Source organism: Melospiza melodia, chromosome 1 (genome assembly GCF_035770615.1).
Source record: "Melospiza melodia melodia isolate bMelMel2 chromosome 1, bMelMel2.pri, whole genome shotgun sequence".
NCBI classification, from domain to species: Eukaryota; Metazoa; Chordata; class Aves; order Passeriformes; family Passerellidae; genus Melospiza; species Melospiza melodia.
This window is the reverse complement of record NC_086194.1, coordinates 152,918,424-152,941,806: the sequence shown is the minus strand read 5'-3', so window position 1 is coordinate 152,941,806 and position 23,383 is coordinate 152,918,424. Positions and strand designations below refer to the sequence as shown.

Genomic DNA, 23,383 nt, shown 5'->3' with positions numbered 1-23,383 from the left:
TGAAGAGCATGACAGACATCCTTCAGGAACCCTGCCACGAGTACCAGCATAAGTCTGCATGGAAGACATGAAGAACCTTCCATCAAAGGCATTGCACCTGGTACATGTTGGAGATTCCTGGTTCAAATACATGAGCTCCCTCCATATCATCACTCTTCCAATCTCACTCACTTCAGTTGTGAAGGACCTAGGAGAAATTACCAGACTGCTGAATGGGACAATCAAAGAACTCTGTACTCTCTGCTTTACTTTTCAGGCAGCCAAGTGACTTGCCACTAGTTTAATAGTTTAATAAATACCAAATTGAAAGCAAATAACTCCAACTTGCTTGTTCTTGTTGACTCATACTCATTTCAATAATAAAGTTCATCTGGAAAAAAAAACTATTTACTTATTAAAATTATGTACTATGTTAATAATAACAGTGTCTATTTAATTAATGAGTTTATTAACACAGTTATCTGAAAACAAAAGGCACATTAGATTGCTTCTGGCACTAGCCTGAGGGGAATGGCAAAGCAGCCTGGCTCCACTGCCCGCCTTCATCAATCAGAGCCCTGGAAAGCTGAGCAGGCTGTGACAGTGCTCCTGCCACTGAGGAAAGGAGAGACACTACTGCAGAAAGACTAACAGACCTGCTATCCAAAACTGCTTTTCCTCACCATCTATGCACTAAGTTCAAATAACTGCTTTGCTTTTTACTAAAGATTTCCGTGGAGATGTGTAGTAATAGTTTCTTTCCAAAAGTCCCCTCTGCCTTGTCTTTCCAATAACAGAAGTAGATTGGCACAGGCTCTTTGTTCTCGACAATGTTCACAATGCGCCCACACAGCTCAGGAGCCATGAGCAGACTTCAGGTGAAGTATCTGACAGCCTAATCTTGGATTTCTGCAGTGCAACTAACAAAAATCAGAGCACCATTTACTGATATTAATGAATTAGAGCACTCAGAATCACGGAGACACTGAATCCAAGAAACAGATGTTTTCCAATTCCTTCCCTGGAATATGAATCAGCACTCACCAAACATTACTGAGACCATGGTCTGCATCACAACAAATATAATTAGCTGAAATAGAGTATTAAACATCATAAACCCATGTCAACAAAGAACATCTTCATCTGTCCATATTTGAGCAGTAGGTCTTAATGATATACCAGAAACAACGCGGATTAGTCAGGCTGGGGAAGCAAGCCAAGGACTCAGGATCCTACTACATGAATAAGAGTTTGGGAGAAGCAAGTCTGAAAGTTTACATGGTAGAAAAAAGTGGCAGTAGCACTGAACAAAACCTTACTGCCTGACAAATCCCTGAAAGGGAGACACAAACAAAAACTTGTACAGCAGCATGTTCCAGACATATTTTGCATTTCACCTTTGAACTTAGTTTGCATAAAGAGAAGCACAGGAGCAGAAATACTTACACAGAAGTAAACAAGGAACTCAAGCTAACAAAAGGACTCTTCTTTGTTTATAAAAAATAACACCTTCAAAACAAGAGTGCCTGTGCTGAACAAAGACCCTGCTAGCCCAGCATCCTGCCTCTGACAGCAGCTAAAGCTCTTTTGCAGAAGTAAGAAAACAACAGGCAAATGCATAAATCATCAAGAGGTTTCTATGCTTTCACCAACACTGACAAAATGAATGACAGAAGGTTACACCGGCCTGCGGGTATTAGCCTGAGGAAACAATGTTTTACTGCTTTTCTAATTATGGTGACAACTTTTCCTCTAACAAACTAACTGATTTTTAATTAAGATGTCTGAAACTTTGTATTGGAAGCTTGTGCATCAGAGAAGGATGTTTCCCAGAAGCTGCCTCTTGTTCCTGAGAACACACAGAGCTAGGAATAAGAGGTGGTCTAGTTTCTGCATCAAGTAAAGGAGCTGCAGGCCCAAAGAAGTGAAATAGCACAAAGAGGAAAACGGTTACAGAAGGAGAAAACACTTGAAATTATTAAATCTATATAATCAAATCTACCAGGAGCTAAACTTCTCTGCCAAAATAATGTTGTTTGACATTCAAGGTCTACAGTGATTGCCTTTCCATACATATAATGCGAATTGATAGCATAGGTGAACAGGAAAATGGAATGCTATATAAAGAGTTTAAAGATCGCAAAAAAATATTCTAAAGTTATGAACACACTGTGAGAAAAGAAGTAGTAATATGAATATACAGGCAGCTCATCAATACATATAGACTTAATCAACCACAGTGCACAGATGAACCTCCGGACCTCTATGGATCCCTCTGTAATTACTACACCATATAAATTAACATCAGTTAGCAAAACCAAAAGTTGACTGAGCATTCTGTTGGTATTTTACATATATCTAGTACACATTCATTGATTAAATTCCAAACCAGAAATATGGCTTTACCTTACTAATGGTTAAGGCATTCCCTAAATATGATGGAAGAAATTCTATCCCAATTAATGTTTCTGAAGTTTCCACAGACTTATACATATCCTGTTTTTTCTACACAGTAATGACAGGCAATTCTTCACTGCTGCTGAACACTGCTGGAGTTACATACTGTTGTTCAATAAACCAGTACAGAGAATTTACTCAAGCTGATTTAAGTCAGGAGGAGTCTGTTGCTTATCCTCTGGAGAAATGTTGGAAAACACTGTCAACTGGATATTTCAGAGCTTTCTTATCTGCAGAATTTGTCATTTGTAAGATGTCATCATCTTTAGTATGTTATTCTGGAAACTTACTGAGAGGTAATGAGAAGGAAATTTGGCAATACTTTCAACATAATTCCCTGTAATTATTTCTAAATCATCGTACAAAAATATTTTTCCACTCCGTGATTTATGCAGCTTGTGCTCCTGTACACTCTGATGACTCAAAATTTCAACAGGCCCTCATGACATTATTTTCAACTTTCTATGTGCAGCTGGAGCTAGTGGGCCATATATTCCAGGACTATCTACAGCATCATATTAAGAACTATTAAGTCAAACCATGTGTGAAATCAGCATATATAAATTAGGTTTTTTAATATCTATGCCAAGTACCATACTTCAGGACTGAAGCAGAATTTGTTTGTAATAACTGAAGATGAGTTGTGATTCCTCTTTCATGTCTTACTCCAATGACAAGTACTTCTTGAACTTCAATCACAAGTAACTATTCCTTATTTTCAATATTTTAGCCTCTCATTAAGTGGCAGTTTCTGTTTCTCATTGACCAAGTCTATTTGCTTCATAATTAGAAGCAAATAGACTTGTACTTCTTTTTACTGTTTGCACAGTACCTCATATAGCACCATTCTGATGTTTATTATGAATTTCTGGGTATTCTGGAACTTGCTTTGCTTGACCACTCCTGGGTGATGAAGTCCAAACATGCCCTCAGTAGTAGAATAGATGCTTTCAACTTTCAGAGCTCTTCAAATTTGTGAGTGGAAGGTTCTGCTGGAGTATAGGTCCTTGTGAAGAGACAAGACTACCTCAGGAGACCAGGAGATTGTCCAAAGACAAGGGCAATGACTTGTAATTAGGCACTCGAGAGCAGGATGCTTTCTGAGGACAAAAATAGTGAGGAAAAAATAAATTAAGAGGATAAGCCTTGCTCTGGTATGTCAATTGTCTGCATATAGGAAAAAGTGCTTAGATGTAAATTGAGTTAGGTGAAGGAAGGAATAAAATGGAATGGTATGTCTCAGAAAGTGTGCCACATAAACAGCACACAGACAGTAAAAACTACATAACTGAAGGAGAATTTGGGAATCCATCCAGAGATGGATTGTACTGCACCTTGATAACAAGCAGTGTGGCGCAGTCAAGAGAGGGGTGATAGAGTTGTAATTCAGTAGTAGTTGTGTGTAATGAACAAGATCCAAGACTGATAAACTTGGATCTTGCTACAGTGTGGGGAACTGCAGGATTGCACAGTAATAATAGTGACATCATCATTTGCTAGGTCATTTTGCTGATTTATTAGATTATTATTACTATTAGATCAATAGGGGGTAGATTCAACAATAAACATTAAAGCCTCTCCTCTCAGGCCTGCAGTTGAGAAATTAAGACTTCCAGGTAACAGCTGTCCTCTCATCCTTGCATCCTCTGAAAGACATCTTCCATTTAGATATATTAGCCTACCAAGTCCTTAAAGGCTGCAAACCTTTGGAGTGAGTTTTACCACTGGCTTCACAAACTTGCCTTAAGAAAAATTGGAACATTTTGTTTTAGCTTAAGGTGATCCAAACCACTAATTAGTACCTCATTATTTGAAGAATATTTTTGCTCCATGGAATTGAAGTTTTTATTGAAGTGATCTGAATTATCTACTTTCAAGAGAAAACCAAGATGAAAAGTTAAAAAACAAGTTTTAAGTAAATCAATTTCTATTTACATGCTCATGCAAGCCTATAAAGTTTTTTTCATACATGTGTGACATCCCCTGGCTGACACATGGGGACAACCAACCTTTCACGACCCAAGGTGGGAATAGGAAGAGGCAGAACCCCTTGGTCCATGAACAGGGTCCCCAGCCAACAGGGCAGAGACATTTCTGTACCATGACCTCCACCCAAAGAGACTTCCCTGGTCAGAGTGCCCCTCACCACTCTCTCCCTCAGCAGTGACTATTTTCAGACTGGATATCCCTGAGTGATCCTTTGATCCTTAGATCTTCTGGGTACCCTTGAGTGAAAGGCCTCTTTGTGTGTGTGTGTGTGTGTGTGTGTGTGTGTGTGTGTGTCTGTACACATGTACAATTTTGTGTAGTAACATAGTCCCAATGGGTACACCAAACCTGTAACCTGCTAAATGCCATAGGAGCAGCCAGTTGTCCGAGTCCTTAGCTCTCATGGACCACTATAACATCAGGTGGGTTTGTGTTGGACACAGCACAATTCCCTCTCTCCTCCTTTAAGAGTCTTTGCTGCATTAGTCCCATGAACAGCATGTGCAGGGACTCTGACAGGATCATGGCCACACAATCCTGAAGCCACATTCCCAATACATTACCACTACAAAGAGGGGGGTTAGGGTTTTGTTGTTTTTTTTTTTTTTTTTTTTTTTTTATGTTTTCAGTTTCATTTGGTTTTGTTTTGTTCTTCTTTGTTTTCAGGATCTTTTCTGGTGCTCCATGCGATTTTTCCCATGGCTGCCCAACCTCAACAGTTCTCCCTTAGGTGAAGAGAAGTTGGCCTTTTTTAATTTTTTTTTTTTTTTTTTTTTGAGTAATGGGAGAGGCTTGACCTTTCTGGCTTTCTGCTCCTGTACCAGCCCAGGCCTTGACACTGTGCTTGTCCTTGAACAGACCCTGCCCCTGCCCTTGGGCAGGCTCATGTGTGGGGAGCACCAGTCACTGCTTGTCGCCCCCAGGGATCAGTGTTGGTCCCAGTCCTAGTCAGTATCTGTAATGATGACTGGGATGAGGGAATCAAATGCACCCTTAATAAATTTGTGGGTGACAGCAAGCTGGGCAGGAGTGTTGAAAGGATCTGCAGAGGGACCTGGACAGGCTGATCAATGGGCCAAGACTGTGTGAGGTTCAACAAGGCAAAATGCCAGGTCCTGCATTGGGTCACAACAATGCCCTGCAGTGCTACAGGCTGGGGGAAGAGGGGCTGAAAAGCTGCCCCGTGGCAATAGACCTGGGGGCTGCTTGCCAGTGGCTGAGCATGAGCCAGTGTGTGCTCAGGTGGCCAAGAAGGCCAATGACATCCTGGCCTGTGTCAGCAATAGTGTGGCCAGCAGGACCATGGCAGGGATTATTCCTCCGTACTGGGCAACGGTGAGGCCACACCTCGAGTGCTGTGTCCAGTTCTGGGCCCCTCACTACAAGAAGGACTTTGAGGGGCTGGAGTGTGTCCAGAGAAGGGCAGCGGAGCTGGTGGAGGGGCAGGAGCACAAGTCCTGTGAGGGGTGGCTGAGGGAGCCGGGGGCGTTTGGCCCGGAGAACAGGAGCTCACGGGGACCTTATCGCTCTGGACAGCTCCCCGACAGGAGGCTGTGGGCAGGCAAGGCTCAGCCTCTTCTACCGGGTACCAAGGGATAGGACAAGAAGACATAGTCTTAAGCTGCGCCAGAGGAGGTTTATGTTGGACATAAGGAGGAATTTCTTCACATAAAGGGTGATTATACCCTGGAACGGGCTGCCTCCCGGGAGGCGGTGGGGTCACCGTCCCTGGAGGTGTTTTAAGGAAGTGCCATGTTCCGGCTGACACGGTGGCGTTCGGTCAGAGGTTGGACTCGACGATCCCCGCGCTCCTTTCCAACCGCACCGATTCTGCTTTTCGGGGACTGCGCTCCCCCGCGGCGCCTCCCGGGCCGGGCCCGTCCCGCAGGCCGGGGGGCGGGGCCAGGCCGGGTGGCCATGGCAACGGAGCGCACGCGGAGCGCCGCCCCCTTCCCTGCTTCCCGCCGGCCCCGTCGCCACCATGATGCTGCTGGGCCGCGGGCTGGACGCCAGGTACGGGGGCGCGGGGGCCGCGGAGCCCGGGCCGCTGCCGGCGAGAGGCCGCGCTCCCAGCAGCGTGCCCGGGGAGGCGCGGGTCGGGGAGCGATGCTGGCCCGGTCCTTGTTAGCGCATCTGCCTCCCTGCGAGATGGGGCCGCTGCTGCCTTCCTCCGGGTAAAGGCCGCAAAACTTTTCCAGGCCTAGCGTGCTGTGCAGAGATGGAGTAAGGATGTGCTGCCGATATTTATTTGGACCTCTCGCGAATAATTCTGTGGACAGTTCTAAGCGGTCGCGATAATGAGGGTGGAATAAAAACTTTTACACTCCCACGTAAGAAACCGTAGTGTTTCGCATCCCAAAATTAAATACTAGTTGCATGGATGTACTGTGAGGTCTGAATTGTAAAGTAAATGATTACGTCTTCCTCCTGGAGGGAAACACTTTTTGACATGAAGATCTTTCAAGAAAATAGGAAATATATACCTTTTACTGAAGATCTTGTCAGGGAATATAATTTTGAAAAACAGCTTTATTAGTACTTAATGAAATATTTACTTGCCTACTCACCAGGTGGAACTGTCCTTATTCAAGCAGTTCTGTGCTCCAGCATGTCCTGGAAGACTGAATAACTTCCTTGGGTTTTCTAACCTTAACAGAATCTCTTTTGAACAGTCTTTCAGACAGCTTGCCATAAAGCAATGCAGTTGGGTTTTGGCAGAACTTGGCATACTTTTCCTGAAGTAAAGGTGTTCCTCATTTGAATTAATTGCATTGTTGTTTAGTCTCAGAGTACCACATTTCTTCAATTTTTTCTGATCATCATATATCCTGATACAAAGTCAAATATTGGTCAGCAGTATTGGGATACCTTACAGATATGAAGGAAGTTTTTGTTTCCATCCCTTGATGAGATAGTGGTAAGAGTGAATTCTCTTGCAGAGAATTCGATCACTTCACATCAATAACCTTGTGTTGGACCATAGAGACTTCTTAAGACTTCTGGCAGGTACTGTTAGCTGAATTGTCTTACAGCCATTCACTCAGATCAACAATGGGCATGAGTTCCCGTGACCATCAAATAATACAGGAATATGAAAGCAAAATACAAAGTGAAATCTGCGAGTTACTGGAACAACTTGTCTAAATCATTAATAATAAAGTGTACAGGCATTGGATCAAATAAATTAATTAGATTTAGGTCGTTTAAAACAATTTATTACTGAGATGAATGTCCTTTCAGTGGTAGTACAGTTTTCACCTCTTGTGTCCATTCACCTTTCTTCTTTAATTCTCAGTGGTTTTAATCCTCTGTAGTGCAGTTTGGTAATTGTTTGCAATTTAAAGAACATTTAATACCTTTACCAGTTTGTCCTCTACTGCCTAATTTCTCCAGCCATTGCCTTGCTTGTTTAGATTGCAGGCCATAGCAGGAAGGGAGATGGTCTTGCAGAAGTCTTATTTGAGACAGCAGGTGTTACCACTGTGTTAGTAACTAATAACATTAGTAATAGTGAGCTTTTCCTTAAATTCAGGAGGAAAACTTCCAAGCAGATTTTTGTGATTTGGATTTTCATCTGTTGGATCTTTAAGTGTAAATCTGCTTTTTTGTTTGTTATTCGTTCATAAATAAGCACAAATTACATCAGTTACAACATTCTCTTTTCAGAATAAATTTCTGCCCTGAAATGAGATATCCAAATTATTAGAAGTATTATTATATAGTTTTTCTTCTGTATGTGTTGTAAACATTTCTGCCTTTCTTATTTTTCTTTGGTATCCAGGGACAATCAGACTAGACAAATGCAAGATGCTGTTTCAAATGTGGAAAAACATTTTGGTGAATTGTGCCAAATATTTGCTGGATATGTACGTAAAACTGCCAGACTACGAGACAAAGCAGATCTTCTAGTAAATGAAATCTATGCATATGCAGCTACAGAGACACCGAACTTAAAAGTTGGACTGAAAAACTTTGCAGATGAATTCTCCAGACTTCAAGATTATCGCCAGGCAGAGGTACAGAATTAAAGCTGTACATGTTGTGTTTGCCATCTGAACTTTTCAGTTACTTATCTGTGATTAAAAGGGAAATCATATACTCTGCAATCAGAAGAGAAACAGGAGAAAACACATCTAAATATATTAATGTCTGAGCAGGGTAGGCTGCCAAAGCACTCATCATTTACACTCCTAATCACTTCAGGGAAAACTGCCTAAAATTAGTACTGTTGAAGTCAGGAAAACTATCCATATGAACACTTGATGTATTTGGGAAAGAGCAAGTTTTTTTTTTTTATTGGTGTTAGACTTTAGATAATGATTTATGGTTAATAAAGTGTTCTTTTTTAGTTGTGTTACTTGAATTGTCTAGCAACAGCTGAGGCAAAATCAGTCATTTTCCTTTTGCTGAGCATTACCAGAAATAGTATTGAAGACGTACTGTCAGGAACCACTGTAGATTTCATAAGTTTGTAGTTCAACATTAAAAGTACAAACTTGATTTGGACCATATGTGACTAAATAGTCACATTTCTGCTAGATGAATGAGGGTGCAAAGAAAGGTGTTTATGCTACTTACACATTTATGTGTGGTTGGTGCCAGTCAAACTGTAACTTACGATGCAGAATTCCAAATACTGAGACTTAAAAAAATTCATGCACATGTACTCAAACTAGTTTTTGGAGTATGTATCTATTCTTGAAGTAGAACATAGAAAATTCCCATTTATAGTTTTGAACAACTGAGGTCCACTATAATTCAAAAAAGAGACTGAAGTAGTTGACATTCTTTGTCTTCAGATAGGACTTTTTTATTTTGGAGAGCATTGCAAGTCACCTCTTCATAATAACAAAGTGGAAAAAAAAACCTTTGAGAAGTAGTTAATATGGGAAGCAGAGAGTTTGAAATAGGAATATTGTGTATCTTTAACAGTCTATTGAGGAAGGGATTTTTAAGAAGTAATAAGAAACCTTAGAGTGTGTGCAATTTTTATTTTTCCATAAGCTCTTATATGTCTGGCTCCAGCTGAGCCACATGTAGGTCTTTATGCTTCAATTGATGTAACAGCAAATTATCCTCTGCTATTACATTTATATTGTGGCCAAAGGTGAATGTAAACTCAGACTGCATGATCTCTCTGTTTTCATCAGTAAACTGTGAACCTGTAATTTTGAGGTACATATGTAACAACTTGAGTTTTGCTTTTGTTGATTTTAAATGTTTTTTTTAAAAACTGGCATTTGGTTTCATCCTCATGCCATGCCTGTCTATAAACCAACATTGCCCTGTGAAAGGCAGAAGCAGCAAAGGAAAAGAGAAGCTTTTAGTCTTCAAATCAAGTTCTCCTTTGCTCCTGAAAACAAAATATTTCTTTATTTCTTCTGGGCATCAAGTCACTTAACAGTTTTCCTGTATGCTGGCAAAGTGGGCAAGAGAAAATTAGCTTGCAAGGGTTATTAATGATTTCTGGTCTTTAGGTGCAGTGCTAGATATTTAAATACTGAGGTGTGAGGTACCACAGGACATGGTAGGGTAAGTAAGTAAGATGGGCAGGTTATTTGGTTTGTCTCTAATAAGTGTGTTGTTTAGAGCCTTACTGGCCTATTCCTTTCTATTCTATTGGCACTTCAAGTGAAATTGTTTGACAGTGCAGTGGTAGATGGTATCAAGGAGAAATGTTTGCTCAGCTGGCCTAGATTTTGGCTGACTGGTCACTACCAGTAGAGGGGGAGCTGTCCCTTCCCAGTAGAGGTGTCACCTTGTCCTAATCTGGATGTAGCAGCAGTGGGCCACAGGACTCACTCATGGTCCGTAAGTCATTGGCAGATTACACTGGGGCCACTCAGACAGTTTGGTCAGATTCCACAAGCGGGTCTTATCCTATTGCCTGTCTGACCATATGTAGCTGTTTTTCTGAAACAAAAATTCAGAACCACTCATCTGTGAGAGCATTTATGCATTTTACCTACCCTGTTATTGGTATTTTTAGTACACTCAGTACCAGTGATGCTGTTTCCATTATTTTTAAGTGTTCCATTTTGCACAGTGTCTTTGATAGCAAAGATAGCAAAGATTGCTTAGTCTGTAACCTTACTAGTGTAGAGCAAATACACTGATCTTTAGATAGAAAGCTACAGAACTCCAAAATGCAGTGCTGGATGTATTTAGTACTCAGTTTGATGTATTCATAATTTTCCATGTTTCATTTATCCTGATCTAATTAAGAAAAAAGGAACTCCACAAGAAATCAGCTTGAGCTCTTCAGGAAATAAATTTCTTTTTGGTTAATATACTTGACTGTAGTTTTTACCAAATTTTTAAAAACCCTTATCCTAATATTTTTCCAGCATATATGGATTTAATTCATAATAAGATGAGTCACTGTTAAAGTAATTGTTTCCCATTTCTGCACACCATGGATATGGATTATTTTAGCAACTTGTGATTTCTTTTTGTAGGTTGACAGGCTGGAAGCCAAGGTTGTTGAACCTCTGAAATGTTATGGGACCATAGTGAAACTTAAAAGGGTAGGTGAAATATGTATTTTCTCACAAGGTACATTTCAGTGTCCTGGCCACTCAGTTGAAAACTTTTTGTTTATGGGGAAAATGGTTCTGATTTTTCATATTTCATTAATCGGTGTAACTTAATTGTATAATTAGACATCTCAACTGAAGCTGTATATACATTAGAGGAAAGAGCTTTGATGTGAAGACAAGGATATTCAGGCTCTTTGAGCACAAACAAATGCTCAGAAAAGGCATTAGTATGAAATTCCCTGGAGAGTGTAAATTCAGGACTTTTTGTTTATAAATATTGTCACTTATTATTGTGTGATTTTGATGATGATTATATTATTATTGCTGTTATTATTACTATTACTGCTTTGGCTCTTAGTCATCAATATGCTGCCTTTAACAGCTTTTCTAACTCAGAATTATGTTCTGCATTAAAGTTCGTAACTTAGAAAACACATTTGAACCTGATAAGTAGGTAGTGCCTGGAACCCTCTCCGTTAAATCCTCATGATGACCTGAAGATACACAAAAATCTGAGGTCTCTTCATTCACTGTATTTTTGAAACAATGTTTATAGGGGTTTGAAATAGTCCCTTAAAATACCTGTAAGTTTCTTTCCTCCAGGAAAGATAAGCTTGAGCAAGGAATTTAATAAGCAGATACTAAAAGTAGATTTTTGTAATACTTGTATTTTATACAGAGAATACCTTAATCCTGCAAACTCAAATCTGTAATTGATGTAGGTGTCTGTATCATAATCTATGTAAATCAAAAGCTTAAATTATTATTATTTTCTGATGGTATTTGACAAAATTACCAAAACAAAAATCTTGCAATGTGTTCATCATGATTAATTTGAGTAGATGGTGGCAGTGCATCTGAAGCAAGCAGTTTTCCTATGGTTTTTTGGGGGTTTTGTTTTTTCCATATGGTGAAGAACCAAGTAGTGTTTGGGACTTACTGCACAGTTACCTCACTTGGTGGTTAGAGAAACAATTGTCAAGGAAATGCATTCTACACTTGAGTGGGACTACCCACAGTTATCCTTAGCTGGGAGCTAATACTGTAGTGCCTAAAACCTGAGCTGTAGACTGTAGTGCCTAATACCTGGTTTCTTAATGGTCACCAGTTTGTGAGATCTAGAACTGGGTACTTTGTAGGGTATATGTGCTGGGAGTGGAAGACAAGTTTCATGTGTTTGTGGCAGTAGGGTTGCTGAGGAAACACAAAACATTACAGCAATGCCTGGGGCTGCCAAAGCATTGAAGAGACTGCCTTGAGGTGCACTGCCACTGACAGCCAGTAATGCTGAGGACAGAAGCAACTGAGACCAAGTCATTGCTTGCAGCAGTGAATTGAATTTCCTGTGGTCTTTGCCTTTCAGAATGTCAGAAAGCTTTGCATAATGTTGATTTTAGCTACAGTGGGGAGTGCAAAAGCATTTTTAAACCGTAGATGAGATCATTCATTTTACCAGTTTACCTTTGAACTAAGATAGAGTTCACTAAAGATGTAGGCCATTAAATGGTTATTTTTTCCCTTTGCATGTTAACCTTGGTTAAAACTTTACCTACCTGGTCTTCAGTTATCATCTGTAATCACTGGGACTTATTTAGTGACAAAGGAAATTTTGTCACTCATGTAAATCTAGCACAAGCTGCTAGTTCTAGGACTGCTTTAGCTGTAACTACATTAGCTGACTTAGGAAAATCAGGCAGAGCATGTCATTATAACTACTTTCTATAAAGGGAATGTTCTCACTGCTGCTTACTTACTGGATCTGTTCCAGGAAGTACACAGCAGTTTTTCTGTGCTTTATCTAAAAATAACTGTTGCTTTGTCTGTGGTGTAAGACATCAATGTCATGTGCTACTAAATGCTTTAAAGAGGCCCAGGTCAATCAGAGTAGTGTTGTCCTTAATCTGCTAATGCAGTAAAATTGTTTCATTCACTTGTTCTGGTTTACAATGCTGAATAGCTTCAGTGGAAGCTAAAACAATCTTCTTGTCCTGTAACACAGCTTAAATGTAGGCTATGAGGATTTCTTTCTGTTTCATTGTTCTATTTATCAATCTTCACTTTTCTGCTTTTTGGCAACTCTGTTCCTGGTTCCTTTTCTTCCTGTAAAACAGGACATCATAAAACCAAGGTGATCCATATGCAGAAGAAAGGATTGATTTGCTTTAATAACTTCAGTGATTAAAGCAGGTAACAGTACAGTGATGAGGCTCTGCCAGCTCATTGTCTGGTGGATGAACTATAGCTGTACTTCTGTGTGATTTAAAAATAGATGGGTGACCAGAGTTCCTGTGTGTGACTTGAATTCATAGTTAAAACCTAGAGAGACTATGAATAATTTTATATTCTTTGTACCTTTTATCTCATTGCCTATTCCATTCCACTTTTCCTTGAGTGTAACTAAAACATATTTTCCAAAAACATGTCAAAAGCTTGGTCTAAAGACACTGTGAATGTAGGACTGTTGGTGGTAGTTAGTGGTTAGTTGATGTTTGTGGTGCTTTGTTTTAAATGAAAGACTTCTCCTAATCTTTGGTTCTTGTTACATGCTCCACTGAGATGAAAGAGCTCTGTAATGTTCTGGGTTTTTTTCTGGATGAAGGTATTTAGATGCTAGTAAAACAAATTTTTCTCTTTTTTTTTTCTGTTAGGTAATATACAACTTGATTCTTTCACCATAAATTACATTTTCTCCGGCTTTTTAATATTTTTATGTGACTGTGCCCTACTTTTGTACATCCAAAACTTGTACACAACTTCACCATTGTGGACATAGTAGCACTAATTCTTTGTCACAGTTCAGCTAGAAGAGAAGTATGTTTCATGGTAGCTGTTGCTACAGAAAGCAGGGGTAGAGGAGGAAACAGTTCAGTCTCTGTAGGTATTTCCAAAGTCATTACATGCTAGAAAGAAAACACTGAATTTAATAATGGTAACTCCAGATCTTGGCATCCTCAAGTATACTTTGTGTGAAAGTCAGCACCCTTTCAAGCCACAGTGCTAAATCTGATTGACTGTGTTAAATGTGCCTAGAAAGTCACTGCTATTAATGGGGCCCAGCCATTAAATAGCATTAAACATGCAGCTGTGACCATTAGGTGGAAAACTTTGTTTTTCCAAAAATAGATACATTCTTTTCTCTTTCTCTACCTTTAAAATGTAAAACTGGAAAAAACAATTTAAAATTTTCTATTATTGCTTTTCTTGTAGCCACATGGCTCTCATAAAAGCAATAGGCCTTTTCAGTAGTCTTTGACCTTAGAGGTTGTGTAAATTCCCTTCTGAAAGAACAGCAGTAAAACCAGCATTCATGGGCTGAAGATGAAGTAGTTTTTATTATCAGAAGCCAGCTCTGTGTCCCTGGAGATGAAGCAAAATGACAGTTACGTACAAGGACATACAGACAGTAAGGATAGAAACAAGTAAGAAACTGCATGTTTTGACCCTGTCCTCATGTACAGCCTCGTTATTGAAGGAACACACAGCACTGTGAAACTTGGCAATCTTGTGCTTGTCACTGAGTAGTGATCTGGTCACAGGATCACAAAACTTACTGAAAGACATATTCTTAGTTGCATATCCTTCTGTCATGGTGACATACAAGCATTAAAATTGTGAAATCCAAGGAAGGAGCACAGACAACTTCCCAATATGATAATTTCTTACAGCTCTAACTCCATTCTGGAGTAGTAAATAAAAGTGGAAATGGTATTTTAGAGTAAAAGGTAATTTGAAATGAATGCCCAATCCTACCTCAGATTTTGTTAGACTTTAGACTATATTTCTGCTTATTCTAAACTACTGCTCCTTTAAACTGGAACCATCAAAATTAATGACCTTTTCCATACCAGCATCAGTGAAGTGATAAATACTTGACTGAGCATCTTACATTCCATGAATGTCAAACAGTTTGCAAAACAGTTTTATCGCATGAAAGTTTGAGAAAACTGGTAGTTGAACATTATTAAATTGTCACAGGTCTTCCTAGAAGTACATACTACTTCTCCTTTGGAAATGGAGCAAAACTAGTTGTCAACAGTTTCTGCCTTTTCTGGATTGGTTAAGTTTTATCTTCTCCAGCTCCACCATTACTTGGATGTATTTTGTTTCAAATGATTTTAAACACTTTAGTAAATGCATATATATAAATATGCAGTTTAACCCTTTCAGTCATAGAATTCCTATGGTGTCTTGTAGCACAGAATTGTTTAGGTTGAAAAGGACCTCTGTAATCATTGAGTCCAACCATTAGCCCAGCACCCCCATGTTCACCAGTAAACTATGTCCCTGAGTGCCAGGGACACCTTTTTTGAACACTTCCAAAATGGTGATTCCATCATTTCCATGGGCAGCCTATTCAAATGCCTGACCACCCCTCCTGTGGAAAAAAATTTCCTAATATTTCATTTAAAAATAAATGGTGCAGCTTCTATGTCCTCATCCTATCACTGGTTGCCTGGGAGAAGAGACTGACCCGCGCCTGGCTACAGCCTCCTTTCAGGGAGCTGTAGAGAGCTCAGGTTCCCCTGAGCCTCCTCCAAGCTGAACACTCCCAGCTCCCTCAGCCACTCCTCATCAGACTTCTGCTCCAGCCCCTTCAGCAGCTCCACTGTCAGCAATGACAGCAGTTATATTTTCTTCATAACTTCTCCTTGGTACTGACTGCTACCTGCTTTGTTGTTTCGGTTTTTTTTAATGATGCCACTTTATTTGATGCTTCTTTTTATTTCTAAGTACCACATTTATTCTATTGCTAAGTCAGGAATAAGTCTGCCTTCTTAACGCTTTGGGGATCTCAGCTTGTGACCATCTGCTGTACTTTTCATGTAAAGCTGTAAATATCTTTCTTTCCTTCCCCACATTTTCAATCATAACACGTTCTATAGGGAGTTGCTAAACTCTCTCAATCCCCACTAGACTTCTCTTTGATAGGATCAATTAACAGGTCACTAAAATCTGGTTTTATCTGAAGCAGAAGTTTTGTCCATGTTTTCTAGGCAATGCATGTATGAAGGAGAGTATATTTTGTATTATCTTAGATGTATTTCAAACATGTCTAAAACATTTTATTTCCAGGATGATCTTAGAGCAACTTTAACAGCAAAGAGCCGAGAAGCCAAGCAATTATCTCAACTGGAAAAGACACGTCAGCGGAATCCATCAGATCTACACGTTATTGTATCCTGCCTTTCCAGTCACTATGAGAAATATGTTCAGAATTTCTTGGGAATTAAACTGTTATGTTTGGGAAGTAGTAATAACAATAATGCTCCTTAGAGAAACTGTTCCAAATGTTGAATCTTTTCTTAAACTTAATGAGGAGTTACAGGTGCTACAGAGCAGTAGTTACTCACTTTTGAATTGAAAAGAAACTATAAATTATTTGATATGTTTATGCAAGAGAGGTAGGCATAGATTACATCCAGGAATTTGGAAGCTTTTGAAAGTAAGTGTAATCCGACAATGTATTTTTTTATTTCTGTGGATTTACTGTTTTTCTCCCTGCCATTTTGGTTATTATACTTCCTGGTATCTAGATGAGATATGAGTTTCCTCCAGCTGCATGAAAGGATAAGTTGTTATTCTGCTAGTAGAATACTCATCTAGACTACTCTTCCTTTCCAAAGACCAGTCACCCTCCTCAGTATACTATTCTATATCACAATGAGAAAAATTAAACCTCTATCAAACTGAAGTAGAATTTCCATTAAAATCTCACTGAAGTTTAAAATTTTGAAGCAATCAGAATCTAGGGAATGCCAAAATAAATGGGATCAAGGCAATCCTACTTCAGTCCCTTTATACTTACGTATTATAATACATGATCTAGGTTCATGATGTGCTGTTTACTTTTTATTACATTTTAGTGTTGGACCTGAGAGTTAAGGAGTTCTATTCATTGTTGGATTTTATCAACTGTATTTCAGAATCTTGTAGTGACTGAGGCATGAGACTTTAGAAAGAGTGAAAATTACTATGTTGGTCAGACTGAACACAGGAGAACTACATTTTATTTTTGTCTTTGCCAGAGAATTTTCATTTCATATTAATCAAATCAGTTAAGTCATGACTAATTAGAATTCCTCATGTAATAAAGACAGACATTTGTCAGCCACAGGGTTAGAATTGAGTTGTGTTGCAAAGTTCTCTTTTGTTGGAATTAAGGGAGTAAATTATAACATTAAGCTGTTTTTTTCCCAAAGGGAGACTGGTCCCATTTTTCTCTCTCAAGCTAATTCCCATTTCATTTCATTTCATGGATATGTCACTGGCACCTAGTTCATCTCTTCTTGTTTCTTTTCTAAGCTTCTCCCAAATACTATTCTGTGACTTGGCTTCTTGTAGCACCTGTTTTCTACACTTAAGGCTTTGCCTGAAGAGTTATAAAATCTCAGTACAGTCTGATTCTACACATGGCAAAAGCACCAAATGCTGCCTATTAGCATATTAAAGTGATTGACACTCAAAAAGGTCAGATTGACACTTAAAACACATAAAAAGGTATTAGGAGCAGGAATGTGTTCATTTGCTTTTAAGGATGTGTGCAGTTCAGCTTTCAGGTCTGAGAGAGGCTTTACCACATTAGAATACAGCAGCTGGGCTCCTGCAGGGGTTCTCTTAATCTTGAGCAACTGTGATGTTGCAGCAGTGAACAACTTTGGCCACAGATAGCAAAGAATCTATATTCCCATCTTACAAATGGTGTGTTAGCACAGCTTTGAAAGGAAATCATTACCAGATTTTTAAAAATACACTTCTGTAAATCAAAATAGATTTTTTTTTCCTGAAGAAGTCTGCTAAACTATAGATTGCCTGCTTTTTATTTTATTCTTTTAAAAATAAATAATGAAGTTCTCACTCCAAAACAGACAGCTGTCCTGAAATGTTTTGGCCTGGATACTTGAATTCTAGCAAAGCTCTAACAGATTTTACATCTTGCAGCCAGAGGCTTCAGACAATATAATAATAGTACTAAATATACAGATGTTTTGAAATAACTAAGATAAATAGTTCACAGTATATGAAAAGCAGAAGTGAAAATGAACATGTCCCTGAATATTGATTGTTACATTGCCATTTTTTCCTTTACTAATATTTCCAGTCACAGGTGAGTGTTCAGAAAATACCAAACTGTTGTCCAAACTATGCAGGCTCTGCGTCTTGGGACACTTCACTCTAAAACAACCAGAATTCCTCTGCCAAAGCATATGTGCACAAATTATGTTCAATCTAAGATTTATTGAGGAGGTGTATTTGATTACCATAGAAATAATAGACTGTATTTGTATGTGTAAAGACTGCATATGCATAATAGCTGCCATCACTTACAGACTGACTGATTGAAGTAATTGAAAATACACAAAATGTCTTTTCTTCCCTCCTGTGGTTTGGGCAAAATCAAGAAAGAGAGATAACATGTGACCTTATGTACTACTAAAGATCATGATCAATTGTTTGCCCCGTAATGGCAGAATTGTATCTATGATATTAGGCTGTTTTTGAAAGGAGGTTGTTTCAAATTGCTAATCCTCTAAAATAAGGTTAGCAGATTACAATCAAATAAGTGAATAGAGCATGCCTTATTCCTTAAGTTGTAACACTAAAAGCTAGATCACAGGAACTGGACCTGTGGTGTCTTTTTCCATTAAAAAAAAAATTGTCTCAAGTTGCAGTTTTGTAGAAATGGGAAGAACCTTACAACCTGATCACAGGATACAGTACTTGATCCATATAGTACTTTCAAATCTCATGACAAAACAGATTTGTGATGATACATACTGATTGCGCCTGTAAGTATCACTAGTGTATGATGTTTGAACAGTACTGTATGGAAAATAACAGAAGTTTAGAGCCAAATCTTGTAGATTTCAAGTGCAAGCTCTTACATTGTTAATTGGTAATATTACACAGTTCTCAGACTTGACTTAATCAGAATAGTTTCAGTATCTTTCATTAAATAGTAGTGAACTTTCTATAAAGTTTATAATTATATCTAATTAAAATTGCTATTTAAAATGTTTTTTGTAGTAAGTAAAATAAGAAAAACTGTGTACTTATGTGTTAAAAAATGGTTGATGTGTCCCCTTCCCAGTGCCTCGTTGAAGATGTTTTTTATCAGATATTTTAATAATACAAAAATATTAAAAGCATAAAATACCTGAAATGCATTTGAATCTAAAAACTACAACAACTCTAGCCTGCAAGATTGAGGTATTTACAGGATAAGTACATTAGTTCCAGCTGCTGCTATAATTGTCTATTTAAATAATTTGTAAAAATGTACTAAGATGAGGTTCAGCACACTATACTGGAAAAGAATCTTTCTGGACCCACCAGGTTGATCTGCAGTAGAAGACAAGGGGTGATCTTTCCTGCTCTCCCACCACTCTGGGTTAAGTACCTAAACGCAGTAACTGTACTGTCAGTGGGATGTCAGGACTGGCTCAATAAAACTATCCCATGATTATTACAGGAAATTAATCAAGGCAGAGGGACTTTCCTGACTGGCTGCAGCTGGTCATTTTTCATGTTTCACATCAAAGTCACAACAGTGTAGAAGGCATGTTTATATGTTCATTAAGCTGCAGATTTAAGTACTGTAACACAGATATGTATTGTTTTGCAAACTTAGACTTAAATAATGGCAATTACAGCAAATAGCTTTGCTGTAAGACTAATTTCAAAGACTTTTGAAATTAAGACTAATTTCTTTGCTGTAAGACTAATTTCAAATGCAAGACTAATTTCACCTTTGTGTTACTTTACCAGGCTGAAAATGAACTGCAGAGAGCAACAATGGATGCTACTCGAACAACTCGGCACTTAGAGGAAACCATTGATAATTTTGAGAAACAGAAGATAAGGGACATCAAAGTATGTGTGCTCACATTTCATCGTGCATAATAAAATCACTATAGTTAGTTGGGGGCAAGATTAGCAACATTCTGGTATTAACTGAAATGCAAATCTTGTGGTATTCATGAATATTTCACAGATTTGTAAATTATAGATATAGACTCTACGATAACTTATCCTCAACCCGCTATAAAAGACAGTCTTCAAAACAGCAAGACTTCTGACTGACAATATCTTGGGAATGCATATTGGAGATTATCAAGTGGCTTTTCAGTAAGATGTGTTATTCCTAATACATTTCCTCTTTACTTTTGAAGTATTTATTCAGAATTTATTATTAAATAATAATTGCATAAGTGATAGCCCAGCCAGAATTTATGTTTATTGTCTAAAGTTCATTTAGATTAATTCAATCTATTTAAAAGTACTAAGTATCATACAGTTATTTATATCCTATAAATACCAAACACAGAATACAGTAATTTTTTGAATTGCAAATATACTGCATTAAGAAAACCTTTCTTTTCATTTGCTTTCAGAACATATTTTCTGAATTTATAACTATTGAAATGTTGTTCCATGGGAAAGCTTTAGAGATATACACTGCTGCCTATCAAAATATCCAAAATATTGATGAAAATGAAGATTTGGAGGTAAGAGTGATTGAGATTTGCTTTTCTGTTTACTTCCTATATAAAAACAGTTTTCACAATTGGGCTACACATGTCCCACACAGAAAAATGCAACAAATATTTCAGGTTCCCAGAAGAAACTCATGTATATCAGGCTTTTTTTTTTGCACTTCTTCAGCAAGAGCATGCGGGTTTGTAATCTCAGAGAACACAGAAAGCAACTGCAGTGGCAATCAAATCTTGCCCACAAAACAAAGAAAAGACACTCACAAAATTACTTGCCACTTAAAGCTCAGGTAAACATAAAACAGTTTTTAAAGAACACTTCTGCAGTGAGTCTTGCTCTAAAGATGCACATAGAAAAAAATCTTCTACTGCTGTGATAAGATGATGTAAAGACTAACTACTATATTAAAGATCTCCCTCTAACTTGAATTTTGTTTGTTTTCATCTTTTAATCATTTTTACTAGGCTGTTCTAGAATTAAGAGACATTTGTTACTTACTAGAGTGGGTTTTTTGCCTTGTGGCAGTAACCAGCTTCAAGTCACCCTTTCCTTTCTTTGTGAATTATAGTCTCTCTTTCCCAAGATAGGCTTTTCAGTCCTTTATTCATTCTTGCAGTTCTTCTGGATGTTGGGTCTTTAAACTTAATACCATGGAAGTGTGTGTTGTGTATGTATGTATGTTTGGTTTGTCAAAATATTTGGATCATTTTCAGTCTTTTTTTGTAAATCCTACCAGTCATAATTTTATTCTGTCTATGACATAGCTCAGAACCAAGTTAGCACAAGACTTAAAAAACCATGAGTCTTCAGTGACAGTCATATTTGAGACTGCTTGGTAATTTTACTTCCTTTAAACTATGCCATGGCAATTTTGTTCTATTTTAGTTTCACAATTATAATGTCACATGGCACCAATTCAGAAATCTCCCTAAAGTCAGTACTTTGTCTTTCACAACCAAATTTTTAATCTCATTTTAAATTTTCTCTTAATTGGACTATTATTTACTTTTCATAAAAATACTGACCATAATATACCGTCTTCTTAACTTTAAGTCTTGCACAAATATCTGTATTGGTTATTGAAATAACTTGAAAATGTAATAGATGTTGTGGTCTCCTCTGCATTCTAGGAGGTTTCCCAAATTTTTCTTAAGTTGTGCATCTTCTGTACAATTCAATAACATTTTTTTATGCAGTTGTGTCTGATAGTAGGGATTTGCTTGTGAAGGCATTGAGTTCATCTTCACAAGAAATGGAGAGCCTGAAGGAATTGCTGGGGTTCACACTTCTAGCTTAGCCTGAAACTCAGCTACATATGTTGGTGGGAAACCATTGCAGTTTTCCCTGTGTAAATGCCCCCAAAGTTCTGAACAATGTTTACCTTGACCACATCAGTATGTTGATGTGTCTCAAGTTAAGCAAAGACATCTTTTCACCTAAAACTGATCAATCTAAACTACAGTTGATGCACATCTCTAGATCAAGTTTCATTCTCCAATGCTGCATTTCTGCAAGCTTCAGTCTCAGTAATTCTTGACTTGCAAGCATCTAAGTGACTGCTTTCTCCATGTGATCAGGTTTTTCGGAGCTCACTCTATCCACCAGACTATCAGTCTCGCTTAGACATAGTTCGTGCAAATTCCAAGTCCCCCTTGCAAAGAACTGGCTCCTCAAAATCTTCACTGAGAACAGCACAGGTAAGAAAAACATTGCATACTAAATCAGTATATTAAAGATCTACTTAAGATAATCTTTTAGTTAATGCACTTGGATCCACTGTCTTCACTCAGTTCAGGACCATCAGAAATGTAAAGAAACTGTCAGTGGCATAAATATCATAATAGGCTCTTAATAATGCAGCTTTATCATTGAAGGGGAAAACCCCTCAGCTTTTAAAGCTGTGTTGCTTAATTTTGACAAATGCCATTTCCAGCAATACTTGGTCTTCCATCAACAAACTGTGGCATCTTGCAGAGAAGAGATCTAGATTATTTGAAAGATAATTAATAAATAATAAATATTTGCATACTTTTAGTATTCAGATTCTAGAGTGTGGCCTCTCTACCACATCCTAATCCAGACTAGTGATACCTTCTAGCAACAGAGCAAACTCATGACCTACAGTCCTCTCCTTTTATACTCTGAAAATTCACAGCAGGTGAGGAAAAGGATGGTAAAAATGAGAGAAAATGTTGAAGACAGTGTCACTCTTTTTTGGACCAGCTACCTTGCAAATATTTATGCCACTTGTTTACAGCAGTAAACTTGCAGACATTGCAAAATGAATTATTTTTAATTCATTGCAATTGTAATTCTGTAACTGCAATGATTCTTACCAGTGTTTCAGTTACAGACAAAGCCACGTTTAAAATGCATTTAAAACCTTTCTTCTTTGAATAGACTCATGCATTGATACTGTAGTAAGGAAAACTTTTCTTGACTTAGTGCACACTTTACCCCTTCTCTGCTCTCAAGACAGAACAGATCAATTATTACAGTTGAGCTGCTCTATTGAAAGTATGAATTTTGTCATCTGAAGAGATACAACCTAGTGATTCAGTGCATGAAGTACTACCTTGACTGAGTAACTTGCCAGTCCTCTTTATCACTCAAGCAAATTTCAAATTCAAGCTACTTCAGAAAATATGAGAAAAAACACAAAACGAGAAAACTGAGAGTATGTACACTGTGATTTCTCCCAGAGGTGGAGTGGAATTCCATTCTAACTTGCAGGTTAACCTTTCTCATTTCCTAGACTGCTCTTAATTATAACTTTGGGTGTTAGTCTTCTCATAACCTCTAACTTACCTGAAAACAACAGGAAGTCATCTAGACCTAGAGGGAAACTGCAATGCAATTCAAAATAAGGTCATCTTACTGGTCTGTGCAGTGTGTCTGCAAAGGAGGATCATATGGCAGAAAAAAGG

The 23,383-nt window shown here is 38.1% G+C and overlaps 1 protein-coding gene across 4 annotated transcripts in view; it reads left to right on the top strand.

The window, feature by feature from the left end:
- The first annotated feature begins 6,359 nt into the window (after window positions 1-6,359).
- The window catches only part of CIBAR1 (CBY1 interacting BAR domain containing 1), a 24,633-nt gene continuing 7,609 nt past the window's right edge, over window positions 6,360-23,383 (top strand). For 2 of the 4 annotated variants that reach the window (XM_063172563.1, XM_063172554.1), the window contains exons 1-7: window positions 6,559-6,599; window positions 8,207-8,441; window positions 10,884-10,952; window positions 16,038-16,139; window positions 19,731-19,835; window positions 20,357-20,470; window positions 22,034-22,153. In XM_063172563.1, coding sequence (XP_063028633.1) covers window positions 6,574-6,599; window positions 8,207-8,441; window positions 10,884-10,952; window positions 16,038-16,139; window positions 19,731-19,835; window positions 20,357-20,470; window positions 22,034-22,153 — 771 coding nt within the window. In that variant the 5' untranslated portion in view covers window positions 6,559-6,573. Of the gene's footprint in view, window positions 6,439-6,558; window positions 6,600-6,626; window positions 6,649-8,206; window positions 8,442-10,883; window positions 10,953-16,037; window positions 16,140-19,730; window positions 19,836-20,356; window positions 20,471-22,033; window positions 22,154-23,383 lie in introns of those variants that run through there. The other 2 variants (XM_063172572.1, XM_063172580.1) reach the window with 2 other exon arrangements.